We start from the raw sequence: 23,999 nt of genomic DNA on the forward strand, positions 1-23,999 counted from the left end.
TGAAGTTAATATAATCTGTTTTCTACCAAACAAATAGAAAACATCACTAAGCTTTGGCCAATAAATAAATTAATCAAACATTAAGTGAAAATTAACTTGATATCTTTGCCGTCATTGATAAATTGCCATGTCCGTGTGTGTTTTCTTTGTCTCTCCCTTTTTAAACAAGGTACAAGAGAGTTCACTCTGTGCATTGCTCTCAGCACCTAAGCAATAGCAGAATTTTCAATTTAAAAAAATAAGAGTGAATCCCCCTGTCAGTCATCCACAATCTTTGTCTGTGGACGGCGGCAAAACCGCCCGCTTACACACGCAGGATGCACGGATAGAGAGCCTCGCTAGTCATGACTACCTAGTGAGAAGCACCATGAGGTAGCAACAATTAGGAGGAAAAAAGATGATTGCTAAGCCAAATGTCCCTAGGTGGGAATATTTAGTTTCAAACAAGCGAGAATGATGAGCCTATTAACATGGATGAACGAGCACATATGCCCAATTTGTTGTGAAGTGATACCAAAAAAAACAAACTGACCTAGTTTTCCAACTGAGGAACAACTGCACATGTTGAAGTGCAATTTTTTTTTTTTCAGAGATTGCGAGTCTATTTTATTTTTGTTTAACTGAATGGATGGATGGATGATTTAGGATAATTAGACATCATTGACCTTCCAATTGTAATGGTAAAAAGAAAACTAATGAGAAGTCAAAGTTTTTTGCATTTGAAAGGAATACTTGCAATATAATTATTATATATTATGATTACATCAGCGCTTAATTTGGTCTGAAAATAATGCCGACAATATTGTTTATCTGTAATCATTTGTGAGACAATATATCGTCCAGCAAAATGTATCCGCCCCGACCTAAACATCATCTATTTTTAAGGAGGCAACCATCTTTCTCAATGTTTATATGGAGTTCTCGGGGCATTTAATCAATCGCTACTAGACTGTTCCGTTTGTCTTAGAAAACGTTTTGTTTTGCCTCTCATCCAAATAGGTTTTATCATTTCAGTCGTAGACTTAGATTGGTCAGATCTAGTGTTAGACTCTATATCAGGGCTCTCAAATGTACGGCCTGCGGGCCGGATCAGGCCCTTGAACAGGTCCGTTACAGCCCGCAAGATGAGTTGGCTAAGTATAAAAATGAGCTGAAATTTTTGAATGAAAGAAACTGCTGTTCTAAATGTGTTGCATTAGTAATTTTTTTTTCATCCCCTGCACCAGAGCATGCATGACTTCAGAGGGGGCAGAACTATGTTTGTGTTAAAATAGGAGAATAGAGGCAACAATTTCGTGTTTGGATGCTTCGTATTTACGGTACTTATTAGTCATAGTATATAAAATGTGGCTTGTTACGTTCATGCCTTGATTGTCAATGATGTTGTTGATAATGTAAGCTGTGACATTTCTACCCCCCCCCCCCCCCCAAATGCTTTCGATAATCCATATGTGTTGTATTTATGACTGCATGGGGACACATTTTCTGGGCGCACATAAATAGTTTGCTGATATAATATGTATCCCCTTCTAACTTCATGTGATCTTTATGAAATTGGTCCAAATTCACAATGTTTGTTGTAGATGATGGTATATATGTTAATAAATAACCACATGATGTTAGTACATCAGTTAAGGAAAATTAGTAAATCACATTTTTAAAATCCTGTAACTTGATTTTGATATTATTAATTTCATCTTCTAATAGATTAAAATTAACACCAATGGGAGCATTTTAAAACTCTGCCAGAGTTAATTCCATCTAGTTGACTGATGAACATTATCACATCATTTATTCAGAAAGTATAAATAACAACAAATGAAGACAGAATATTATTAACTGCAACATGTAAGTGAAAACAAAGAACATTTTGATTTGTACATTTTCAGAATTTTAATGGTCTATTTTTAAACAAAGAAAAAAAAATCTGAAGTTGTCTTAATTTTAAGTTAATTTTAAGTTATCATATGATTTTACCTGTTCGGCCCACATTTGATAATAGATTTTCCTCCATGTGGCTCTTGAGCTAAAATTAGTTTGACACCCCTGCTCTATATGGAGTATAAACTACCTGTGTTGATTAAAATGTGCTGTATGTTGTGATTTATTTTGAAAATATCTTGATAGTCCTACCATAGAATGTTCTACTCTGCATGCTAGAGGTATGAGCATCAAGTGGATCTCAGTATTGGGGTACTCTAAAGCCCTGCTGCCAGTGCTTGTCTCAGTTCACTCTCAAATTAGAGGCCGTTGCCAGTTTTCCTCGTTAACATTCAGATCCTTCACTCTCCTGCTTTTTCTGTTCCCCCCCAGGCTTCCTGTCGCTGTCGCTGGCAGACCAGATGTCTGTGCTACAGTCGGTTTGGCTGGAGGTGCTGGTGCTGGGTGTGGCGTACCGCTCACTTGGCTGTGAAGATGAGGTTGTCTTTGCCGAGGATTTTGTCCTAGATGAGGAAATGTCTCGTGTTGCAGGCCTGACGGAGCTAAATGCAGCAATTAGTCAACTCGCCCGACGTTTCCGCACCCTTAATGTGGACCGAGAGGAGTTTGTCATGCTAAAAGCCATCGCGCTAACTAACTCAGGTATACTCGTATATCTGTGCATATAGACACTCACATGCAGTAACAGGGTTTCCGTGGTGCATTTTAAGTCATTAAATGGATTTTGCGAAAATTAGGGTCTTAAATGGCAATAAAAAGCATTAAATACGATGTCCAGAGGCATTAAAATGTAATACAATAGGACTGGGCCGATAGTCAATCAATCAAACCATAAATGAAAAATAACTTAATGTTGTGGTCATCGATAAATTTCTAAATCAAATTGCTAAATCTGTATGCTTTTTTTTGCCTCCGGCCTTCAAACAAGAGGTCTTTTAAGGTCTGAAGGCATGAAAAGTGCTGCCTCCATAGCAGCCACTCTGCTGGACGGAAAAATCAAATAGCTTTGCCATTCTTTCATCACTGTTAGCATGTAGTCCTTAACTGGGACACCTGTCATTTTAATGAAGAAGCTCAGCTTGTTTCATACACGACTGCTTTATACGGTCATGACACAGGCACCTCACGTGACACATGCATCAATTGCATTCTTAGTCTGATGTGCATTTATTATTCCATAAAACCTTTTATATTATAAGCCTTTTTAGAGCACATGATTTTAAAGAGATACACTTTAAAAAATGACTTCTGGGTATATTGTATTAATCAACTAATTCAGAATCAGATGTTCATGTAGAGTGCAGTTTCCCTTTAATAATTTTGATGAATAGTTTTGATTGAAAGTACAGTGTGATGATTGACAGACAGAACCTTTTAATTGGCTATTGTCTATGGCCGGTGCATGAAGTCAGAACACTGGATGCTTGGAATGCTACATCCTGTGAACGTGCTCATGCTGTGCCAAAAGCGAGTAAATGAATACATGTTGGGAAAATGGTAAACTGCAAATTTCAGCCAAAGTGACTGGCTGGCTAACTTTTCCAAAACTTTGTTAAAGCCCATCGATTGTAAACCCTGAAAGATGTTCTGCAGTATGTGCAAAAAGACCTTCAAACTTTGCTCAATGGGCATCAATGCAGTGAAATGATAAATGCTACTAGCTGATCACAATTTGGTGATTAAATGCAGGCAGCAGTTAACTTTGCCAAATTTCTTTGGCATGACCAACAAAAGCCACTTCTGGTGTTACCACCACAACTGTCAGCTGTTGCTACCCTTACAGAAAGATAAATACATACAATTCTCAGATTAAACAGTCTTGCGAACCAACTTTTCCAATATTCAAGGTTATCATTGTCAAAAGCTTACAACTGTGTGTATAAAGACAATTGTAAGCTTTTGACTATATTTTATGCAGTAGGACATGGACATTACATTTTAGCTGATAACTGTAGAAATCCTGAATACACAGTAAGATCTAATAATGTCCTGCACTTTGTGAGATGTTTGTTCTATTCTTACATCTCGTAGCTAAATATGAATAACCATAACATTGGAAAAACATCTAACTGAATGATCACCTGTTTATGAACGATGTCAGCTCGTCATTGTTTGGTTGCAACAGTTTTTTTTGGTTTTGATAGGACATAACTTTGTCAAAATATTTTCAAAAGTTTGTGTGTTCAGTCAAATTTAGTTGAAAACTAGAAATTGGCGCCTCCCATGTACATATACATAAATATGTCTCCCTGATGTTTTTATTTTGGCAAATGTTAGAGACTCTTGTCTAAGTATGATGTAAGCATACTGCTATAATAATACCTCCAAATAAACTACCAAAAGTAGCATAAGCATCCTTTTAAAAGCAGAACTCATTCAATTGTAACCAGCGAGAGAGAAACTACAATGTAGAACTTTTTGTTAAGTTTTCACAGAATTTTACTGAGCCAGAAAGTTTTCATGTAGCAATCTGAAATGATGTATCGCAATTTTCTAAGTCTTGAGGAACACAAAATTTGGTTTTATGGTTAGGGTCCTGTTAATAGTAGGTCACATTTTATGTGCCATTTTTTCTCTAGCTGATTCTTGTGTTAAATAATGCTATCTTTAGGGACAGTCGTCCATGGTTTATTGCTGTTAATTGGTTCCGGACATGACAACAAATAAATTTCCGCAAAGTAGGAATTATTATAAGTCAAATATTTTCATAGCTAGGGTATATCTAACAAACCTGTTAACGCCCTTCTAAATATGTTTTTTTTTTAAAGTATGAGAGGTCTCCAGACATTAAAAAACACTCTTTAGTCACCTTTACACTCTTAATCCAATATAAAAATGCTGTCTGAGCCGGATCCCTCCAATGTTTCTCGTTGTTCCTATTGGGTTGAATTTTTTACTTTCCCTGATGTGGGATCTGAGCCGAGGATGTCGTTGTGGCTTGTGCAGCCCTTTGAGACATTTTTGATTAAGAGCTATATAAGTAAACTTTGAATGATGAGCCAATCAGTGGCTTTGATACTGAACAGCACACTCGGATTGGCTTAGTCTTCTCTAGTGGCCTATAGACTACTTCAATATTGATATTTTCTTTTTGTTTTGCCTTTTTATGCTTAAAAATACTTAATTTAGGACATGATTGTAAAATATGCTTTATTCCTCCATTTTCTACCGCTTGTCCCTCTTCGGGTTGCGGGGGGTGCTGGAGCCTATCCCAGGTACACCCTGGACAAGTCGCCATCTCATCGCAAGGCCAACACAGATAGACAGACAACAATCACATTCACACACTAGGGCCAATTTAGTCTTGCCCATCCACCTATCCCCAGGTGCATGTATTTGGATGTGGGAAGAAGTCAGAGTACCGGGAGGGAACCCACTTAGTCACGGGGAGAACATGCAAACTCTACACAGAAAGACCCTGAGCGCGGGAATCAAACCCAGGACCTTCGTATTGTAAAACACAAACCAACCCCTGTTACATCGTGCTGTAAAATATGCTTTAGAAAAGTGCGATGTGGTGAGGTACGACTTTACCCAAGTTATTGGTATTAAATCCATTCCTAATCCAAACCGTACAAAAACCAAAGCAATTTTTCTAATAAGAAATATTGAAAAATCCAACGCAAACCCATATTATTTAGATTAATTATATATTTAAATGCAGGAAACAATGCAAAATACATATACATTACATAAATGAACATTTCAGACTCCTACCTTTCACTAAAGATTATTGTTTCCGAAGATGAGCAGAGAGGCTGTGGGCATAGCCACACGGGCACCACGTTCGTTCTGTGCTATCAGTTCTTTCTTAAATTTAATAGTATTTCTCACGTTTATCAAAGGGCTGGCACTCGATTCTGCTGAATGATACACATGCAAACTGACTAATTCAAGTGCCACATTGCTTTCAATCAATCAATCAAAGTTTATATGTGAAGTGAAGTGAATTATATTTATATAGCGCTTTTTCCTCTAGTGAGTCAAAGTGCTTTACATAGTGAAACACAATATCTAAGTTACATGTAAACCAGTGTGGGTGGCACTAGGAGCAGGTGGGTAAAGTGTCTTGCCCAAGGACACAACGGCAGTGACTAGGTTGGTGGAAGCGGGGATCGAACCTGGAACCCTCAAGTTGCTGGCACGGCCGCTCTACCAACCGAGCTATATAACCCTAAATCACTAGTGATTTAGGGCTTTGAAAGCTAAGGACCGAGGGGCAGTAACTCTCCCTTCACTAATATTCTTATTTTGAGAACTAGCGTCCTCTGCAGCAGACATTTGTTTTTGTCCATTTCTATTTTCTACTGTAAAACACACGTGTCCACTGCAGAGGATGCTGACTCTCATAATGGTGAAATGTCAAAACAAGGATCTGCCTTCCCATAAACGTTTTACTTTACAACATGCCCAGTTATAAATCAAAACACAAGCAATATGTTTACACAGGTCCAAGTTCCTCCATACAACAGGAGCACTCTGCTGTTTTTAAGGACTTTCTGCAAGACAGCTAGTCAAAGATCATCTATGTGACAACGCTTTGGTGATTTTAGAAATCTGCTGCAAAAAGTTTAGTCTCTCCTAAGTTTTGAACTGAACTCAAGAGACGGTTTGGTGTCATTCCCAGGCTTGAATTAAATAACCCTGTACTAGTTTGTTGAGTGCAATGTTTGGTCGTATGTAGGGATGTAACAATAAACAGTAATAATGATAACCGCCGTAAAACTCCCGACGACCGGTATTACCGTTTTGAATTGATCAAAAGAACGAGATCGATAACCGCACTTTGATAAAACTCTTAAATGCTAACATAAAAAAAAGGTACATTGTCTTTCCCCATTAAGAAGTGAATGGAATTTACATTTATATAGCGCTTTTCTCCAGCGACTCAAATCGCTTTACATTGTGAAACCCATAATCTACATCTTTAAGCTACATTTCAACCAGTGTGGGAGCAGGTGGTTAAGTGTCTTGCCCAAGGACACAACGGCAGTGATGGCAGAAGGAGGGATCGAACCTGGGACCCTGAAGTTGCAGGCACGTCATACACCAATCTAAACTTATATAGCAACTAAGCTCTTCAAGTGTGCACATTGAACCTACAAGCTGTGATTGTTCTATACTAAGAGAATACGAGACAGTGCGTTCAAGGACAGCTGAACAGAGTAGGAAATAATAAATACTAATAGATTTGATTTGTTACGCACTTTTCATTTAAATAAGTGACTGCAGTACAAACCAACATTTACAACAATAAAAGTTTAGCCATTAAAACAAATAAAATACTAAGACTAAAACACAATCAGTGAAGCATACGAAACACAAAACATGCAAAATAGTGGGTTTTCTAACTCTATATTTTAAAAAAGCAATGTTGTCAAAACATTTCAGTGTGTGTAAGTACTTTTTGACAATACTGCGATATGAATGGTAACTGTGAAATGAAGTTTCATATCGTTACATCCCGGGTTGTACAAATCCTGTTCCCATATGAGTTGGGAAATTGTGTTAGATGTAAATATAAACGGAATACAATGATTTGCAAATCCTTTTCAACCCATATTCAATTGAATGCACTACAAAGACAAGATATTTGATGTTCAAACTCATAAACTTTTTTTTTTTTTTTGTGCAAATAATTAACTTAGAATTTCATGGCTGCAACATGTGCCAAAGTAGTTGGGAAAGGGCATGTTCACCACTGTGTTACATCACCTTTTATTTTAACAACACTCAATAAACGATTGGGAACTGAGGAAACTAATTGTTGAAGCTTTGAAAGTGGAATTTTTTCCCATTCTGGTTTTATGTAAAGCTTCAGTCGTTCAACAGTCCGGGGTCTCCGCTGTCGTATTTTACGCTTCATAATGTGCCACACATTTTTGATGGGAGACAGGTCTGGACTGCAGGCGGGCCAGGAAAGTACCTGCACTAATTTTTTTACGAAGCCACGCTGTTGTAACACGTGCTGAATGTGGCTTGGCATTGTCTTGCTGAAATAAGCAGGGGCGTCCATGAAAAAGACGGCGCTTAGATGGCAGCAAATGTTGTTCCAAAACCTGTATGTACCTTTCAGAATTAATGGTGCCTTCACAGATGTGTAAGTTACCAATGCCATTCCCCTTTGGTCCGGATGACACAATGTCGAATGTTTCCAAAAACAATTTGAAATGTGGACTCGTCAGACCACAGAACACTTTTCCACTTTGCATCAGTCCATCTTATTAGATGATCTCGGGCCCAGAGAAGCCGGCGGCGTTTCTGGATGTTGTTGATAAATGGCTTTCGCTTTGCACAGTAGAGCTTTAACTTGCACTTACAGATGTAGCGACGAACTGTATTTAGTGACAGTGGTTTTCTGATGTGTTCCTGAGCCCATGTGGTGATATGCTTTAGAGATTGATGTCTGTTTTTGATACAGTGCCGTCTGAGGGATCGAAAGTCACGGTTATTCAATGTTGGTTTCCGGCCATGCCGCTTACGTGGAGTGATTTCTCCAGATTCTCTGAACCTTTTGATGATATTATGGACCGTAGATGTTGAAATCCCTAAATTTCTTGCAATTGCACTTTGAGAAACGTTGTTCTTAAACTGTTTGACTATTTGCTCACGCCGTTTTGGACAAAGGGGTGTACCTCGTCCCATCCTTTCTTGTGAAAGACTGAGCATTTTTGGGGAAGCTCTTTTTATACCCAATCATGGCACCCACCTGTTCCCAATTAGCTGTGGGATGTTCCAAAAAAGTGTTTGATGAGCATTCCTCAACTTTATCAGTATTTATTGCCACCTTTCCCAACTTCTTTGTCACGTGTTGCTGGCATTAAATTCTAAAGTTAATGATTATTTGCAAAAAAAAAATGTTTATCAGTTTGGACATCAAATATGTTGTCTTTGTAGCATATTCAACTGAATATGGGTTGAAAATGATTTGCAAATCATTGTATTCCGTTTATATTTACATCTAACACAATTTCCCAACCCATATGGAAACGGGGTTTGTATGATGAGATGATGTATGAAAACAAAAGCAAAAAATGTTTGTCATTTGGATCATACAAAAAATGGGGCGTACGAAAATTAAAGTACCATTGCATGGTCGACAAACGTTTTAGCCTGTTAACAGAGACTTACAGTATGTGCTTCAGTCCCTAAGACGGATGAGATAATGCATCCAGATAATAACCCAATAACGTAGGGGATATGCGCTTGGTTGTATTTTGAGTTTGTGTTTCAATACAACAACAAATGAAAACTACACAGAAGATTGAGTCTTTTGAAAACGTTATGCTTTTGTTTGCTACAATCCCAACATGTATGTACGGGCACACGTAGAAGTAATTACAGTCAACTGCAGGTCATCTGGCAGTTAACATCCACTGTTTTGTAAATAAAGATTTAGAAAATAAACATTACACACATTAGCTTACTATGTTTTTTTCCGTCAGACTCTGTTTACATCGAGGATATGGAAGCTGTGCAGAAGCTTCGGGACCTCCTCCACCAGACCCTGCTGGAGCTGGAGTGCCAGCGCCGCCCAGACGATCCCCAGCGAGCGGGACGGCTTCTCCTGACGCTGCCGCTCCTCAGACAGACCGCCGGCCGGGCTCTGACTACATTCTATAGCATCAAGACGCGTGGCGGCATACCCATGCACAAACTATTCTTGGAGATGCTTGAAGCCATGATGGACTCTCCCTAGAGGAGAGCACATCAGGATGACACAGAGACTGAGCAGTGTTCTTATCTAGTCTTTGAGTGGATGAGTTGTTTGTCACAAAGGAAATGTGTTATTTGAGAATTATTCATGAGGAAGGGTTTTTTTCCCCTTACACAATGAGAGAAATGGTTTAAAAAGAAAGACTTTGCCAGCTCTAAAGCTGTCGCCGTCGGACTTCAGGCAAGCACCCTCAAGATCCACAAAATGTGTGGAAATACTAAAGAATGCCAAGTTCTTTGCAGTGGCTTCCATGGTGTGTTTCATCACGGCATCATTCTGCAATTGCATAACCACTGGAGAACATGGAAGTAGCAAGAACTGACTGCAGTCATGTGGCTTTTGAACTTTGTGACTCATGAAAGCCATACATCCGGCAAGGACTTGAAGGTCCACTTTAGTACACAGGGTGCATTCGTCTGCTATAGCTTAGTGCGCCGTTGTAGGCAGTTTTTTTTTTTTTCGGACTTTCTCGCAATACGTTAAAAGCAATATAATGACTTGATCATTGTCTGTCACCTTAAGATGTGGATAATACAGTAAGTTACATCCTAGTTAGTTGTGTGTCTAGTTGTGTCCCCCCCCCCACTCTCAGGACCCCAAGTATGTTATTTTATTCCAGCCGTAGACTGGTTTGGACTTGGGAAGAGAAAAGCTATTAAGAATGTGGGAAGTTGGGAACCAGAAGAGGTGCACATTTAAAAAATGTCCATAAAAATCCACTACTTCTGTTTGTTAATCCTTCTGGAACGTAGGGAAAAAAAGGCTTCCATTTGCAGTCGCAGCCAACAAGCTAAACTTCGACAGTGTGGCAACATATTTGCTATTTTTTTCCTTGGCCGACTTCACTAGATCTTACCTTGTTATGGACCTTAGCAATGCTGCTCCTGAAAATGGTCTGCGGGCCATCATATTATTTAGCTGCATTTTCTGCAGTAGGGAAAGAGTTGCTTCAATGTGTGATCTTTTGTGTTTGTACGTGTTACTTTAAAGCACCTGCAATGGGCTCAGGGGCAACTAGAAATGCAACATATGCAACGTTATGTATCGAATATTGACTACATACTCCACAGCTCTACTCAGCCCTCTTTATCGCATTGTAAACTTTCAAAATAAGGGGCTGTCATAAGAATATTTTCATTCAATGTATAGACTTCCTGAAAACAATATTCATCATTGGCCAAAGTGCCATTAATCACTTGATGGTTACAGTGAAATACATTTTAGAATGTAAGGTCATTAAAGCCAGCAAATGTGACAATTTCATACATGTTCCTTTCTAGGCTTTCTGGATGTGTATGATGGAGTAAGTGAATTATGAGACGGAGATTTAAAAGATCCTAGTCTAGGACGTTAGGAATACTGCTTGTGTTTTACTGTAAGCAATGCGGTTTGAAAAGCTGACCATCAAGACGTCATTACATGGATTAAAATGACATGTTTGCTCCCTACTCTTTTGATTTCAGATCTTCTGACCTGTCCGTTTAAATTTGGATTTTGGAAGTCATTAAATATTGTGAAGTTGGACAAATGTCTGTCCTGTGAGAACCGAATTTGGAAACACATGTTTAAAAAACATAATTTTACATCAAAAAAAAATAAATCGTCATATTAATACTGTATGTTTTATGTAAATGTTCAAGTGGAGGTCACTGAATTCAACTACGGATTGGACCAGGGTTCATTTGCTGTCTTGCAGGTGCAATGATAAGCGTATTTCTAGTTTCTGTGTACATGAATATAAATTAGCAATACAATAAATTACCTTGTATAGACACTGTATACAGTTAACTTCGCCACTTGCGACAAATAGCCACTAATCATTTAGAAGCTGAAAGCAATGTTTGTATTTTGACAGACTATTTAAATGATTAAATTCTATTTTTTACTCAATTTACTGTTTGTTGACACCACTTTATTTTCATGTGGGTTATTGACTGTGAATTTCTGTGTCAGTTTTGGTTTCTTTTACAGTTAGATTTTAAAAAAGTTGTTCTGGTGTCCTTGTCAAAACTAGTCTACATTAAAATCACTGTGAATAAAAGTGATACAGTCTACTGTTTGAGCCAACAGGGAGTGGATTATTTGGGGAGCTTTACACCATGAAATAAATAAGACAACAATAACACCTCATTTTACTGGTGTCACTTCTTACTGCTAAACTTGATCACATTCATGTTGAAGTACAGACACCTTAATCCAGGGGTCCCCAAACTAATGGTGTGGGGACTTGTATATATTGTAAAAAATATATATATTTTTTTTTTAATTTAACCAGTCATAAAGTTACCTTGGTATTGAGCTATGCTGAGATCTTCAAATAATTGCAGTTGTGCCACTAATCAGTAGAAGCATTTAAGTCCCATCTTAAAACTCATTTGTATACTCTAGCCTTTAAATAGACAACCCCCTTTAGACCAGTTGATCTGCCATCTCTTTTCTGCTCTGCCCCCCTCTACTGCGTGGAGAGGTGGGGCACAGATTAGGTGACCGCAGATGATGCGCTAACTGTTCAAAGTCGGGACCTGGGGTGGACCACTCATCTGTGCATCAGTCTCTGCGCTGCTGACCTGTTTCCACTCAAGATGATCTCCTGCTGGCCCCACTATGGACTGGACTCTCACAGTATTAACTAAATCCACTCGACGTCCATTGCACCGGTCGCCCCCCACATCTGCGGTCCCCTCCAAGGTCTCTCATTGTAGCCCATTGGGTTGAGTTTTTCCTTGCCCTGATGCGGGATCTGAGCCGAGGATGTCGTTGTGGCTTGTGCAGCTCTTTGAGACACTCGTGATTTAGGGCCATATAAATAAACTTTGACTTAAAACTTTGAATCGTGAGCTGTAGGGGTGTGGGAAAAAATCGATTTGAATCGCGATTCTCTCGTTGTGCGATTCAGAATCGATTTTCATTTTTAAAAAATCTATTTTTTATTTATTTTTTTAAAAATGTATTAATTTTATTTTACAATGCAATCCAATTCCAAAACCAAACCCGACCCAGCAACACTCAGAACTGCAATAAACAGAGCAATTGAGAGGAGACACAAACACGACACAGAACAAACCAAAAGTAGTGAAACAAAAATGAATATTATCAACAACAGTATCAATATTAGTTACAATTTCAACATAGCAGTGGTTAAAAATCCCTCATTGACATTATCATTAGACATTTAAAAAAATAAAATAAAATGAACAATAGTGTCACACTTGCATCGCATCTCATAAGCTTGACAAAACTTCGTGTCCAATATTTTCACAAAGATAAAATAAGTCATATTTTTGGTTAATTTAATAGTTAAAAATTTACATTATTGCAATCAGTTGATAAAACATTGTCCTTTACAATTATAAAAGCTTTTACAAAAATCTACTACTCTGCTTGCATGTCAGCAGATGGGGTAGATCCTGCTGAAATCCTATGTATTGAATGAATAGACTGCGATGAGGTGGCGACTTGTCCAGGGTGTACCCCGCCTTCCGCCCGATTGTAGCTGAGATAGGCTCCAGCGCCCCTCGCGACCCCGAAGGGAATAAGCGGTAGAAAATGGATGGATGGATGGATGAATGAATAGAGAATCGTTTTGAATCGTGAAAAAATCGTTTTTGAATCGAGAATAGTGTTGAATTGAAAAAAAAAAAATCGATTTTGAATCGAATCGTGACCCCAATAATCGATATTGAATCAAATCGTGAGACACCCAAAGATTCACAGCCCTAGTGAGCTGGCAATTAGACCCCTAATCGGTATAACTATCAACTAGTGCGCAAATCGCTAGCGACAACTAGCCCACAAATTTCTAGCTGGCAACTAGAGTGCAAACCGCTATAGCTATCTTAAATGCTTACATGAATACAATAATACCGTTATTTCATGTCTTATGTATCAAGCTACTGCGAGTAGGGTGTCCATGCTGGTTTGGTGTTAATGTGTTGTGTATCTAAAAACATGTACAATTGTGGAAAAATAAATTCATAAAAGTCCAATCAACAAAATATTTTACGACCCTCCCTGAAGTACACCCCTACTGAAGATCCCTGTCTTGATCAAGGGTATATGTCTGCGTAATACTAGTTTTATAGGGATCACAACAGTGCTGCGTTCAATGGATGTGGAACTTTTTAGCAAGTACAGTAATCACATTCAAGACATATGGCGTTCATGTAGCAGGTGGCGCAGTTAAGATATAGTTGCAAAGTGAGTGAGTGTGTAGCTACCAGTAAGATGAAGCCAGGTGGAGGCGTGTCTCCTAAGCGGCTTTGCAAACGCGGCTTGACACGCCACACACTCACACGTCATTTTATGCTGACGCTAGCTAGCTAGCATAAAATGATTTCCGCCACAACTGTGCTTATTAACCGCACCCTTGTTGATCGTTGCGCCAGGCTGGTCCACTCCTCTGCTTTCTTCAACATGCCGATTCAGGTAAGGCGTCGTTGTGTAAAAAATAGCTACTTGGCAATGACATTGTCTTGCGAATTACACTTTAACCACTCTTAACACATGTTTTATTTTGTTAGCTGCGAACTCTTTTAATGTCCGCCATGACAGCAGTTAGCTAGCAAGGCGTATGTTTGCCGTCTTCCTGGAGTTTAACATTCACCTCCTAACCCTAACCCTGTCCGAATTAACCCCCCCCCCCCCAAGCAGCTAATGTGTATATTTTACACACATTAGCTGCCCTCTGAATAATTTAGCTTAACGAAAGATGCTCGCTGTTATAAAAATGGTAGATACAATACAGTATGAGACGCATCGGGCTCAGTGAAACATGTTTGTCGTCAGACTGGGCAAAACTCACTGTTGTTTTAATGAAACGTTACATGATAGCGTTCTTGTGTTTTGACACATTAACGTTTGTAAGATGTAAATATACAGTATGTGCGTACATACTTTGACGAACCAATGGGTCAAATGCATTCTTCAATGTCATTTAAAGGATTTGCCAAGTCGTTCCTCTATTTTAACCAAATAATTGCTTACTAAGACTTTGTCGGCCTCAAGTGGCGATCAACTGCAACTACAATAAAATATACAAAGTCATTCAATAATTTCCAGTATTTAAAACTGGTGTCGTGCGAAATTCTGCATCTCGGAAGTATTTTGTATCTATAGAATAGAATAGAAAGTACTTTATTGATCCCCGGGGGAAATTCAGCACCACAGTTCGCTCACAATAGACAATAAAAATAATATAATATATATAATATATTATATATATATAATATATACATAATATAAATATATTCTACATATAAGTGCAGTCAAGGAACGTATGCATTATACAGTCTGATGGCTGTCGGTATGAAGGACCTCCTGTTTCGTCCCGTGTTGCATTTTGGGAGTCTGAGCCTTCCACTGAAAGTGCTCATTCTCTCCGCGAGGTCCAAGTGTAGTGGGTGGGAGGTGTTGTCCATAATGTCTCCGCAAGGTCCGGGTGTAGTGGGTGGGAGGTGTTGTCCATAATGGCTAGGAGTTTTGCTAGACTTCTCCTCTCTGACACCACCACCAGAGAGTCTAGCTCCACTCCCACCACGTTACTGGCCTTCTCTACCAACTTGTCCAGTCTGTTTGCGTCCCTCGCTCTCAGCCCGCTGCCACGGCGTACAAGAAGGCGAATATCTTTTTACCATGAATTGATTTACGTGGACTTAACTTAAACAAGTTGAAAAACGTATTCGGGTGTTACCATTTAGTGGTCAGTTGTACAGAATATGTACTGTACTGTGCAATCTACTAATAAAAGTTTCAATCAATCATTTAAAAGCGCGCATTGGGGCGGAGCGCTGTGCCTTGTTCAGCCACTTAGCGATGTCAGTGATTATAAATGTTATGTAACTCCTACTAACTTTGTGTGATTAATAACATGAGTCCAAATTCACAAGATTTGTTGTTGATGATGCTAAGTATCTACAGAATAAAGCACATGATGTCAGTACATCAATTGAGGAAAATATACATAGACACGTGCTGAAATATTTTGTATCCCCTACAAACTTTTTTTGTAATCAATAAAATGAGTCCAAATTCACAAGTTTTGTACAATGCCAAGTCTGTACATATAATCCACATGATGTTAGTACATACAGGGGATGTGGGTGGGACACACAGTATTATCTGGCATAAAATAAGTTGGTTTTTTTTTGTTGTAATTTAACATGGAATTGAGTCTACTCTGTAGTGTTTGTTCCCACTATATTGGTGTTATTTTATAATCTTTCAGAAGATGAAATAAATAACAGACCAAATTACAGGATGTTATTAATGTAATTTGCAGAAAATATAGCAGGCTGACCAACCGCTCTGCAGCATGACACCGTATACAATAGAGTTGCGTGTGCAGCACTGTGAATACAAGTACAACACATAATGTATGGATGATCAAAAGCATTTATTTGGGTAGGAATGTCGCATGTTTACACCAACAACATTTTAGACAATCAAAGCATGATCGTAATAATCCACATTTTGTATCATTGACATCGCTAATAACACGGAAGTCTGAACAAGGAACAGCGCTTTTCCCCCATGCGTGCTCCCATGGCAGGGGATGCAGAATATTTCAGGGATACAGAATTTACAGAATTTCGCACGACATCGGCCCCAAGGTTTCTTTTCGCCCAAAACAAGATTTTGTTAGTGGCCCCATTTTGGTCTTTAAAGGGACCTATGATGATTTTATCTACATTTAAAACACTTCCTTGTGATCTAAACCCATCCATCCATCCATCTTCTACCGCTTATTCCCTTCGGGGTGGCGGGGGGTGCTGGAGCCTATCTCAGCTGCATTCGGGCGGTAGGAGGGGTACACCCTGGACAAGTCGCCACCTCATCGCAGTGCCAACACAGATAGACAGACAACATTCTCACTCACACACTAGGGCAAATTTAGTGTTGCCAATCAACTTATCCCCAGGTGCATGTCTTTGGAGGTGGGAGGAAGCCGGAGTACCCGGAGGGAACCCACGCAGTCACGGGCAGAACATGCAAACTCCACACAGAAAGACCCCGAGCCCGGGGATCGAACCCAGGACCTTCGTATTGTGAGGCACATGCACTAACCAGTGATTATAAATATTATGTATCCCCTAGTTTTGTTGTTGATGATGCTAAGTAGGTACCGTACATAAAAAAACACATGATGTTAGTACATCAATTGAGAAAAATAGAGGGGGGGACACATTATATACACAGACATATGCTGTAATATTATGTATCCCCTACTAACTTTTGTCAAATAATAAAATAAGTCCAAATTCACAAGTTTTGTACAATGTACATATAATCCACATGACGTTAGTACATATTGGGGACGTACGTGGGACACATACAGTATTTTCTGGCATAAAATGAGTTTTATTTAAATTTTGTTTTTTTAACATGTAATTGAGTGTATGTAGTGTTTGTTCCCACTATATTGGTGTTATTTTATAATCTATCAGAAGATGAAATAAATAATAGACCAAATTACAGGATGTTATTAATGTAATTTGCAGAAAATAGCAGGCTGACCAACCGTTTTGCAGCGTGACACCGTATACAATAGAGAAGGGTGTGTAGCGCTGTGAATACAAGTACAACACGTAATGTACGAATGATCAAAAGCATTTATTCGAGTAGGAATGTCACATGTTACACCAACATTTTTGACAATCAAAGCATGATCGTAATAATCCACAAAACCACGTTTGTATCATTGACATCGCTAATAACACGGAAGTGCTGCCGCTGTCTGAATAAGAAACAGAACTTTGCCCCCATGCGCGCTCCCGTGGCAGGGGATACCGAATATTTTAGGTATACAGAATTTCGCACAACACCGGCCCCAAGGTTTCTTTTCGCCCGAAACAAGATTTTGTTCGTGGCCCTATTTTGGTCTTTAAAAGGGACCTATGATGATTTTATCTACATTTAAAACACTTCCTTGTGGTCTAAACCAGTGGTTTTAAAAAACGTTTTACCAACTACTACCTCAGAAAAGGCTTGGCTCTCCAAGTACCACAATAACAACCAACATTAAAGTACAGTAGTGTAGTAGGCCTAAATATTCATTAAGAACAAGGCACATGTTTTATTTAACAAGTATATTTAATATTTTTGACCACTGTAACATTACACAGTTTGAACAATAACACTGTTTGAATATTTCATTAAGTGATTCTTTGGTATACCATTAAAGCCTGCGTACCACAGGTTGAGAATCATTGGTCTAAATAATATAAAAGCTTCTCCCCTTTTGGCTGGGACTACGCTAGGTCTGCCCTATGTCACCGATTTGGTTCATAACTTGTATGACCAGAATTTTTAGGCACTGTCAGGTAGGGCTGGGCGATATATCGAATATACTCGATATATCACGGGTTTGTCTCTGTGCGATATAGAAAATGACTATATCGTGAGTATTCGAGTATACGTTCTCACGCAGTTGCTTTTAGCTGCGGGCATTACAGTACAGGCTTTTCTACTCTTTCTTGTCTCTCCTTCTCACAAAGAGATAAAAGAAGCGCACCTTCTTACATACGTCACATACTGTCGCGCGTGCAACGTCATTCGCTCTCGCGGAGCAGAGAGGTAGCAGCATGTGTAAGGTTAGTTGTGGCGAGTGGTAATACGGGAGAGAGAGAAGAGGCAAATCTGGTAACAAATGGAGGAAGAATTAATTCCCAAGAAAAACAGCACAGGGTCCATCGTCTGGTGGTGGTTTGGCTTCAAGCAGGAAGATGTTAAACAGACAACCGTAATATGTCAAGTATGCGGCAAAAGCGTTGCTACAAAAAGTAGCAGCACTGCTAATTTGTAGCATCATTTGAAAAGTCACCCACTAGAGAATGAAGAGTGCTTGAAACTCCGCATGTCAACATCTCCGGCCGGTGCTACACCCAACAAGCAACCAGCACTGACCCAATTCAGCCTGGCGTCTCCATTTCCACATCAACACCGTATGAAAAAATTGTCAACAACAGAAGGCGATAACGTCCACATTAACCTACCACATAGCGAAGGACATACAATATTTGATTTCTGTTTATGCAGCTAATTTTTATTTGACGGTTATTGAAATATCTATTTGTTTTAAACTATTGTAGTGGTGTTCTGTACAAAAAGTGCACTTTAATTTAGTGTTGTTTTGATGTCATCTTAGTGATATCATGCACAAACGTGCACTAATAGCTTGTTTTAAAATGTCTCTGACAACCTTGCACTTTCTGTTTTGAAATTACATGAATGTTTGTGCCACTGCTTAACTGTTTAATAAATACAGTTTTGGTAAATTCACTTATTTGTGATTTCCCTCTCTACATGAAAGTTTAAAATGAGCATATTTATGCAGTATGAACAAGAATGTTTTAATGTATACCCATAGAATCTTCATACTGGTGTGATTATATGCATCAAGTGTTCATTCAAAGCTAAGGCAAAATATCGAGATATATATCGTGTATCATGACATGGCCTAAAAATATTGAGATATTAATAAAAGGCCATATCGCCCAGCCCGACTGTCAGTGTGTTGAGGAGATCCAGTTTGATGGCTGTAGGATTAGGTATCTGCTTTTTGCAGATGATGTGGTCCTGTTTGCTTCATCTGGCCAGGATCTTCAGCTCTCACTGGATCGGTTTGCAGACTTGTGTGAAGCAACTGGGATGATAATCAGTACCTCCAAGTCTGAGTCCATGGTTCTCGCCTGGGAAAGGGTGGAGTGCTATCTCCCGGTCTGGGAGGAGATCTTACCCCAAGTGGAGGAGTTCTAGCACCGCAGAGTGAGGGAATAGTGGATCGTAGATCGACAGGCGGATTGGTGCGGCATCGGCAGTGATGATGCGGATTCTGTATCGATCCATCTTGGTGAGGAAGGAGCTGAGCCAGAAAGCAAAGCTCTCAATTTACTGGTTGATCTACGTTCCTATCCTCACTTATCATGAGGTTTGGGTTATGACCGAAAGCTAAAGATCACAGGTACATTCGGTCGCAATGAGTTTTTGTCAGGTGGCAGGGCTCTCCCTTAGAGTGAGAAACTCTTGTCAGTTAGTAAAGCTGCTGCTACTCTACATCGAAAGGAGCCAGATGAGGTGGTTTGGACATCTGGTCAGGGAAGTGTTTAGGGTGGGTGCGACCGGTAGAAGGCAATGGGGAAGAGCCAGGACACCTTAAGTGGACTACGTCTCCCAGCTGGTCTGGGAATGCCTCGGGATCCCCCGGGAGGAGCTGGATAAAGTAACTGGGGAGAGGGAAGTCTGGGCTTCTCTGCGTAGGCTGCTGTGCCTGCGACCTGACCTCGGATTAGCGGTAGAAAATGGATGGAAGTAATGTATTATTTTACAAGTCATGTTAAGATTTGTATTTACTTTAAATAATCGTGTGTACAATAAACATAGACTACATTGACAACTACATTTTCAACAAATATGTTCAGTATTTGTGTTTGTATTCCAGATAATATCCAAATTTTAATTTTAATTTTTTTTTAAAGGTAAAAATAGGTCAATAGGCATGATATAGTCTACCACAATAAAGTCAATTCAAAAATGCCATGGCGCTTCGGCGGTAATTGAAAAATAAACACACAATAAATGGACAAAACTATGAAAAAACAAATGTTCTTTTGATATTATATATTCAGGAAAAAGGTTTGGCTGTAATATAAATTTAAATTGTACGATCGTTTTTAGAACTATGGTCGTAATTCTGTCACTATGACGGCGTTCAAAGCGATGTAAATTAGCCATAATCTCTATGAGCTTCTAAATAGAGGTGGCTGCAAAATGCTGCTAAACCGAGCTAACATTTTTACAAAGGACATGTTGACTCACCGCTAAGTAGAAGTTTAGCATAAACAAAGTAGAATTGTATCAATTAAGTCATTCAGTCCATCAAATTAGAACTAGCAAACACCTGCAGAGCATGATAACCCCGTTGATGATCAGCTACTAGAGTGACCATGGTCATGTGGTCCAAAACAACTGCACACAGTGTTTATGCTAGGGGCCGGACTACAAAATTGTGAGTTATTTCCTCTCTCAGGTGGGTCAAAGTCTTCCTGCAGTGGAAGTCCAAGAGGGTGAGCCAGGAAATAAGGTGGCAATGAATCAGCTCTTCAAGGGAAAAAAGGGCATCCTCTTTGCTGTACCAGGAGCTTTCACCCCTGGTTGCTCCAAGGTAAGCATAAGCCAAATTCATCATTTTTTTAATCTTTTGAATATGAACTTAATGATTATTTGTTGTTGCTTTCAGACTCACCTCCCAGGTTTTGTGCAGCAGGCAGCGGACTTGAGGACTAAAGGCATACAAGAGGTGGCCTGTGTTTCTGTGAACGATGCATTTGTCATGGCTGCCTGGGGGAAGGAGCATGGCACAGATGGCAAGGTACGCTTTAGAATATAATTTCTTCTCACTCAATATCACAGCTGTGTCTTTTATTTCCTCAAGTGTTCAGTAACTATAAATATTTATGAAAATATTTTTAGAATGTTTTGTTATTTATTTATTTCTCCAGATTCGAATGTTGGCTGATCCAACTGGAGCATTTACAAAGGTAAGCCACATTCTCACTTGTGTGTACTTGTACTCACATTGAACCATTTGTGTCAGTGTCAATTCTGTTGACATCATAGTTTTCATCACTGACAAAGATCCAGACGTTAGCTAATCGAAATAAATCCATAAAAACCGATAAAATTGATAGATTTGTCAATGAATAAAAACAAGATAGAGGGGATCCTATCAGAACTACAGTCTGTTAGCTTTCGGTGGAAAACTGTAAAATATTGTAAGAAGTTACACACTGCAATATGTCTACACCGTGGAGAAAAAAGAGCAGCAATGTTCTGTACGGGCACAATATTTCATGTTTGACGCCATGAGAGCAAGACTATCACTAAACTAACTTGAAGCAGCATCTGCTGGCGAGACATCTTGACAGAGAAATTACTCTTTGCTTAATAATAATTAGTATTTTTATGTTACTGTATGTTTTTATTCCTGACGAACGCAGTTCAATAATAGATGACTAGTGTATTATACAGCGTTGATACCATACAGAAGTTGTACTCACTAATCATCTGAAATAAATATTTTTATGTTTTGCTTTTACAGGTAGCCCAAATTAAAGTTGTATATTTATTTATCGTAATTTTAGTTGACTAAAACGTGTGAAATATAATCAACTAAAACTAAATTAACAAATTAAGATGACTAAAGTCTGCGATGAGGTGGCGACTTGTCCAGGGTGTACACCGCCTTCTGCCCGAATGCAGCTGAGATAGGCTCCAGCACCCCCCGCGACCCCAAAAGGGACAAGCGGTGAAAATGATTGGATGGAAGGAAGGAAGATGACTAAAGTATGACTAGAACTAAAATGCATGTTAGTAAAAATCAATGATTTAGATGTAAATAAATAACTAATTAACAAAGTAAACTGATTCTCCCATTCAGGGCACAGCTTGTTGGCTTGTTCCATTACTTCTATACTCATAATTCAATGGTTTCTCTAACTTTGTGGAGTATTTCAAGTCTGGTTATCTATCTTGTCCTAGGTGGTGGCTGACATTAGTTCATTGTGAGTGGAGCATTTATTAAAAAGCTGTATTACACAGTACACACATCACATGTGTGCTAGCGTGTAGTGTGCATTACTTATTGATCATTCTGAGTCTATTTTAATTATATCGTAAAATGTGTTTGCATTTCTGTGTTTCTTCAGGCTGTGGACTTGTTACTTGATAGTGATCAAATCGTGCAAGCACTTGGAAACAAGCGATCTAAGAGGTAAGAGCACTTGTGTGTGTTGATGTATTTTGAAAAGCCATTGGAAAGTTTTGTCTGTTTATTGTGTAAGTCTAACTAGGTGTGCGTCTGAGTTGCAGATATGCTATGTTGGTTGAAGATGGAGTTGTGAAGAAGATCAATGTGGAGCCTGACGGCACTGGGTTGACATGCAGCTTGGCGCCCATTATTCTCTCTGAGCTGTAGGCTTGTTGACGGTTTCTTTTGCAAATTCTAAAAGTCGCACTCACTGTTCCGAATCCTCGTCCCAAAGGGTACCGCAAATGTTACAAAGATTCTAGTCTCTAAAGAAAATGCGCACAAATATGACCTGCAATGCAAAGAACAGTGTAATATGTCATGTACCTTGAGTGATAATAAAATGTATTTCTAAGGCAGTAACATCTGTATTGTTCTCAAAATGATTCTACTGTTTGGTCTATTGATTATGGATAATTAACTGATATTTGATTGTGGTAAAAGATAATTACCAACAAAACACTGCACTGGTAAATTAAGTATAAAAATAATAAACCATTTGTTTAGGACACTGGCAAGAAGCCGAAAAACCTTGCACACACTTGCATAGAGAGTTGAACCTTGATCTCCTGACTGAAGCAGAGATGTGAACCACTACTCCACTGTGCTGCCAATATTTATATATAATACAGTACTTTTCACACTTCTGGGTTTGATAAAAAGTTAGTGTTCTCATGGGCTTCACATTACAGCATCAGTGATAAACCGAGAAAAGCAATACAATTAAAACAAGATCTGGGGCAGCAATGTACCAAACTAAGCAGTCTCACACACACACACACACACACTTTTGATTCCTGCTGCTGATTTGTCCCACATTTCCAGCTTGCCTCAAATTATGTACCGACTTGTCTCACGTCATGTGTCCCTCCATTCTGTTGTGTGCTCATGGCTATGCTGGGCGTGTAACCATACCAACCTTGAGACCTTCGAATTCGGGAGATTGGGGGTAGGGTGTTGATGTGTGTGTGTGTGGGGGGGGGCACGGGGGGTGGGGTTTGGTGGTAGCGGCGGTGTATATTGTAGCCCGGAAGAGTGAGGGATGCAAGGGATTCTGTTGTGTTTATGTATGTAGTGTTACGGTGTGGATGTTCTCCCGAAATGTGTTTGTAATTCTTGTTTGGTGTGGGTTCACAATGTGGCGCATATTTGTAACAGGGTTAAAGTTGTTTATACGGTCACCCTCAGTGCGACCTGTATGGCTGTTGATCAAGTATGTCTTGCAGTCACTTTCGTGTGTATGCAGAAGCCGCATACAACATGTGACTGGGCCGGCACGCTGTTTGTATGGAGAAAAGCAGACGCGTCGACAAGTCTAAAGGCAGTGCCATCACGGCACGCCCTTAATATTGTTGTCCAGGTGAAAATCAGGAGAAATTCGGGAGAATGGTTGCCCCGGGAGATTTTCGGGAGGGGCACTGAAATTCGGGAGTCTCCTGGAAAAATCGGGAGGGTTGGCAAGTATGCACGGTGTAACAAATCATTTTTGTTACACACATTTTTATACAATGGTCATACATTTTTTGCATTTTTTTCCGA

General features: G+C 39.3%; 2 protein-coding genes across 3 annotated transcripts in view; both read left to right on the top strand.

Moving 5' to 3' along the window:
* The window catches only part of esrra (estrogen-related receptor alpha), a 42,053-nt gene extending 30,313 nt beyond the window's left edge, over nucleotides 1-11,740 (top strand). For both annotated transcript variants that reach the window (XM_062048143.1, XM_062048144.1), the window contains 2 exons: nucleotides 2,314-2,583; nucleotides 9,387-11,740. In XM_062048143.1, the coding sequence (XP_061904127.1) occupies nucleotides 2,314-2,583; nucleotides 9,387-9,640 (524 nt within the window). In that variant the 3' untranslated portion in view covers nucleotides 9,641-11,740. The remainder of the gene's footprint in view (nucleotides 1-2,313; nucleotides 2,584-9,386) is intronic.
* A 2,130-nt stretch (nucleotides 11,741-13,870) lies between these two features.
* Nucleotides 13,871-22,823, top strand: prdx5 (peroxiredoxin 5). The gene is made up of 6 exons (XM_062048145.1): nucleotides 13,871-14,083; nucleotides 20,682-20,816; nucleotides 20,892-21,023; nucleotides 21,154-21,192; nucleotides 22,360-22,424; nucleotides 22,523-22,823. Exons 1-6 carry the CDS (start codon nucleotides 13,988-13,990, stop codon nucleotides 22,626-22,628), a joined length of 573 nt encoding a protein of 190 aa, XP_061904129.1. The 5' UTR covers nucleotides 13,871-13,987; the 3' UTR covers nucleotides 22,629-22,823.
* The last annotated feature ends 1,176 nt before the right edge of the window (nucleotides 22,824-23,999 follow it).

This window comes from Entelurus aequoreus, linkage group LG05 (genome assembly GCF_033978785.1).
Source record: "Entelurus aequoreus isolate RoL-2023_Sb linkage group LG05, RoL_Eaeq_v1.1, whole genome shotgun sequence".
NCBI classification, from domain to species: Eukaryota; Metazoa; Chordata; class Actinopteri; order Syngnathiformes; family Syngnathidae; genus Entelurus; species Entelurus aequoreus.

Bases quoted from the DNA above. Each gene is read 5' to 3' on its own strand.
- prdx5 (XM_062048145.1), top strand. From the start codon at position 13,988: ATGATTTCCGCCACAACTGTGCTTATTAACCGCACCCTTGTTGATCGT. The intron at 14,084-20,681 runs GTAAGGCGTCGT...TTCCTCTCTCAG, and splicing joins TCTTCAACATGCCGATTCAG to GTGGGTCAAAGTCTTCCTGC. The intron at 20,817-20,891 runs GTAAGCATAAGC...TGTTGCTTTCAG, and splicing joins TCACCCCTGGTTGCTCCAAG to ACTCACCTCCCAGGTTTTGT.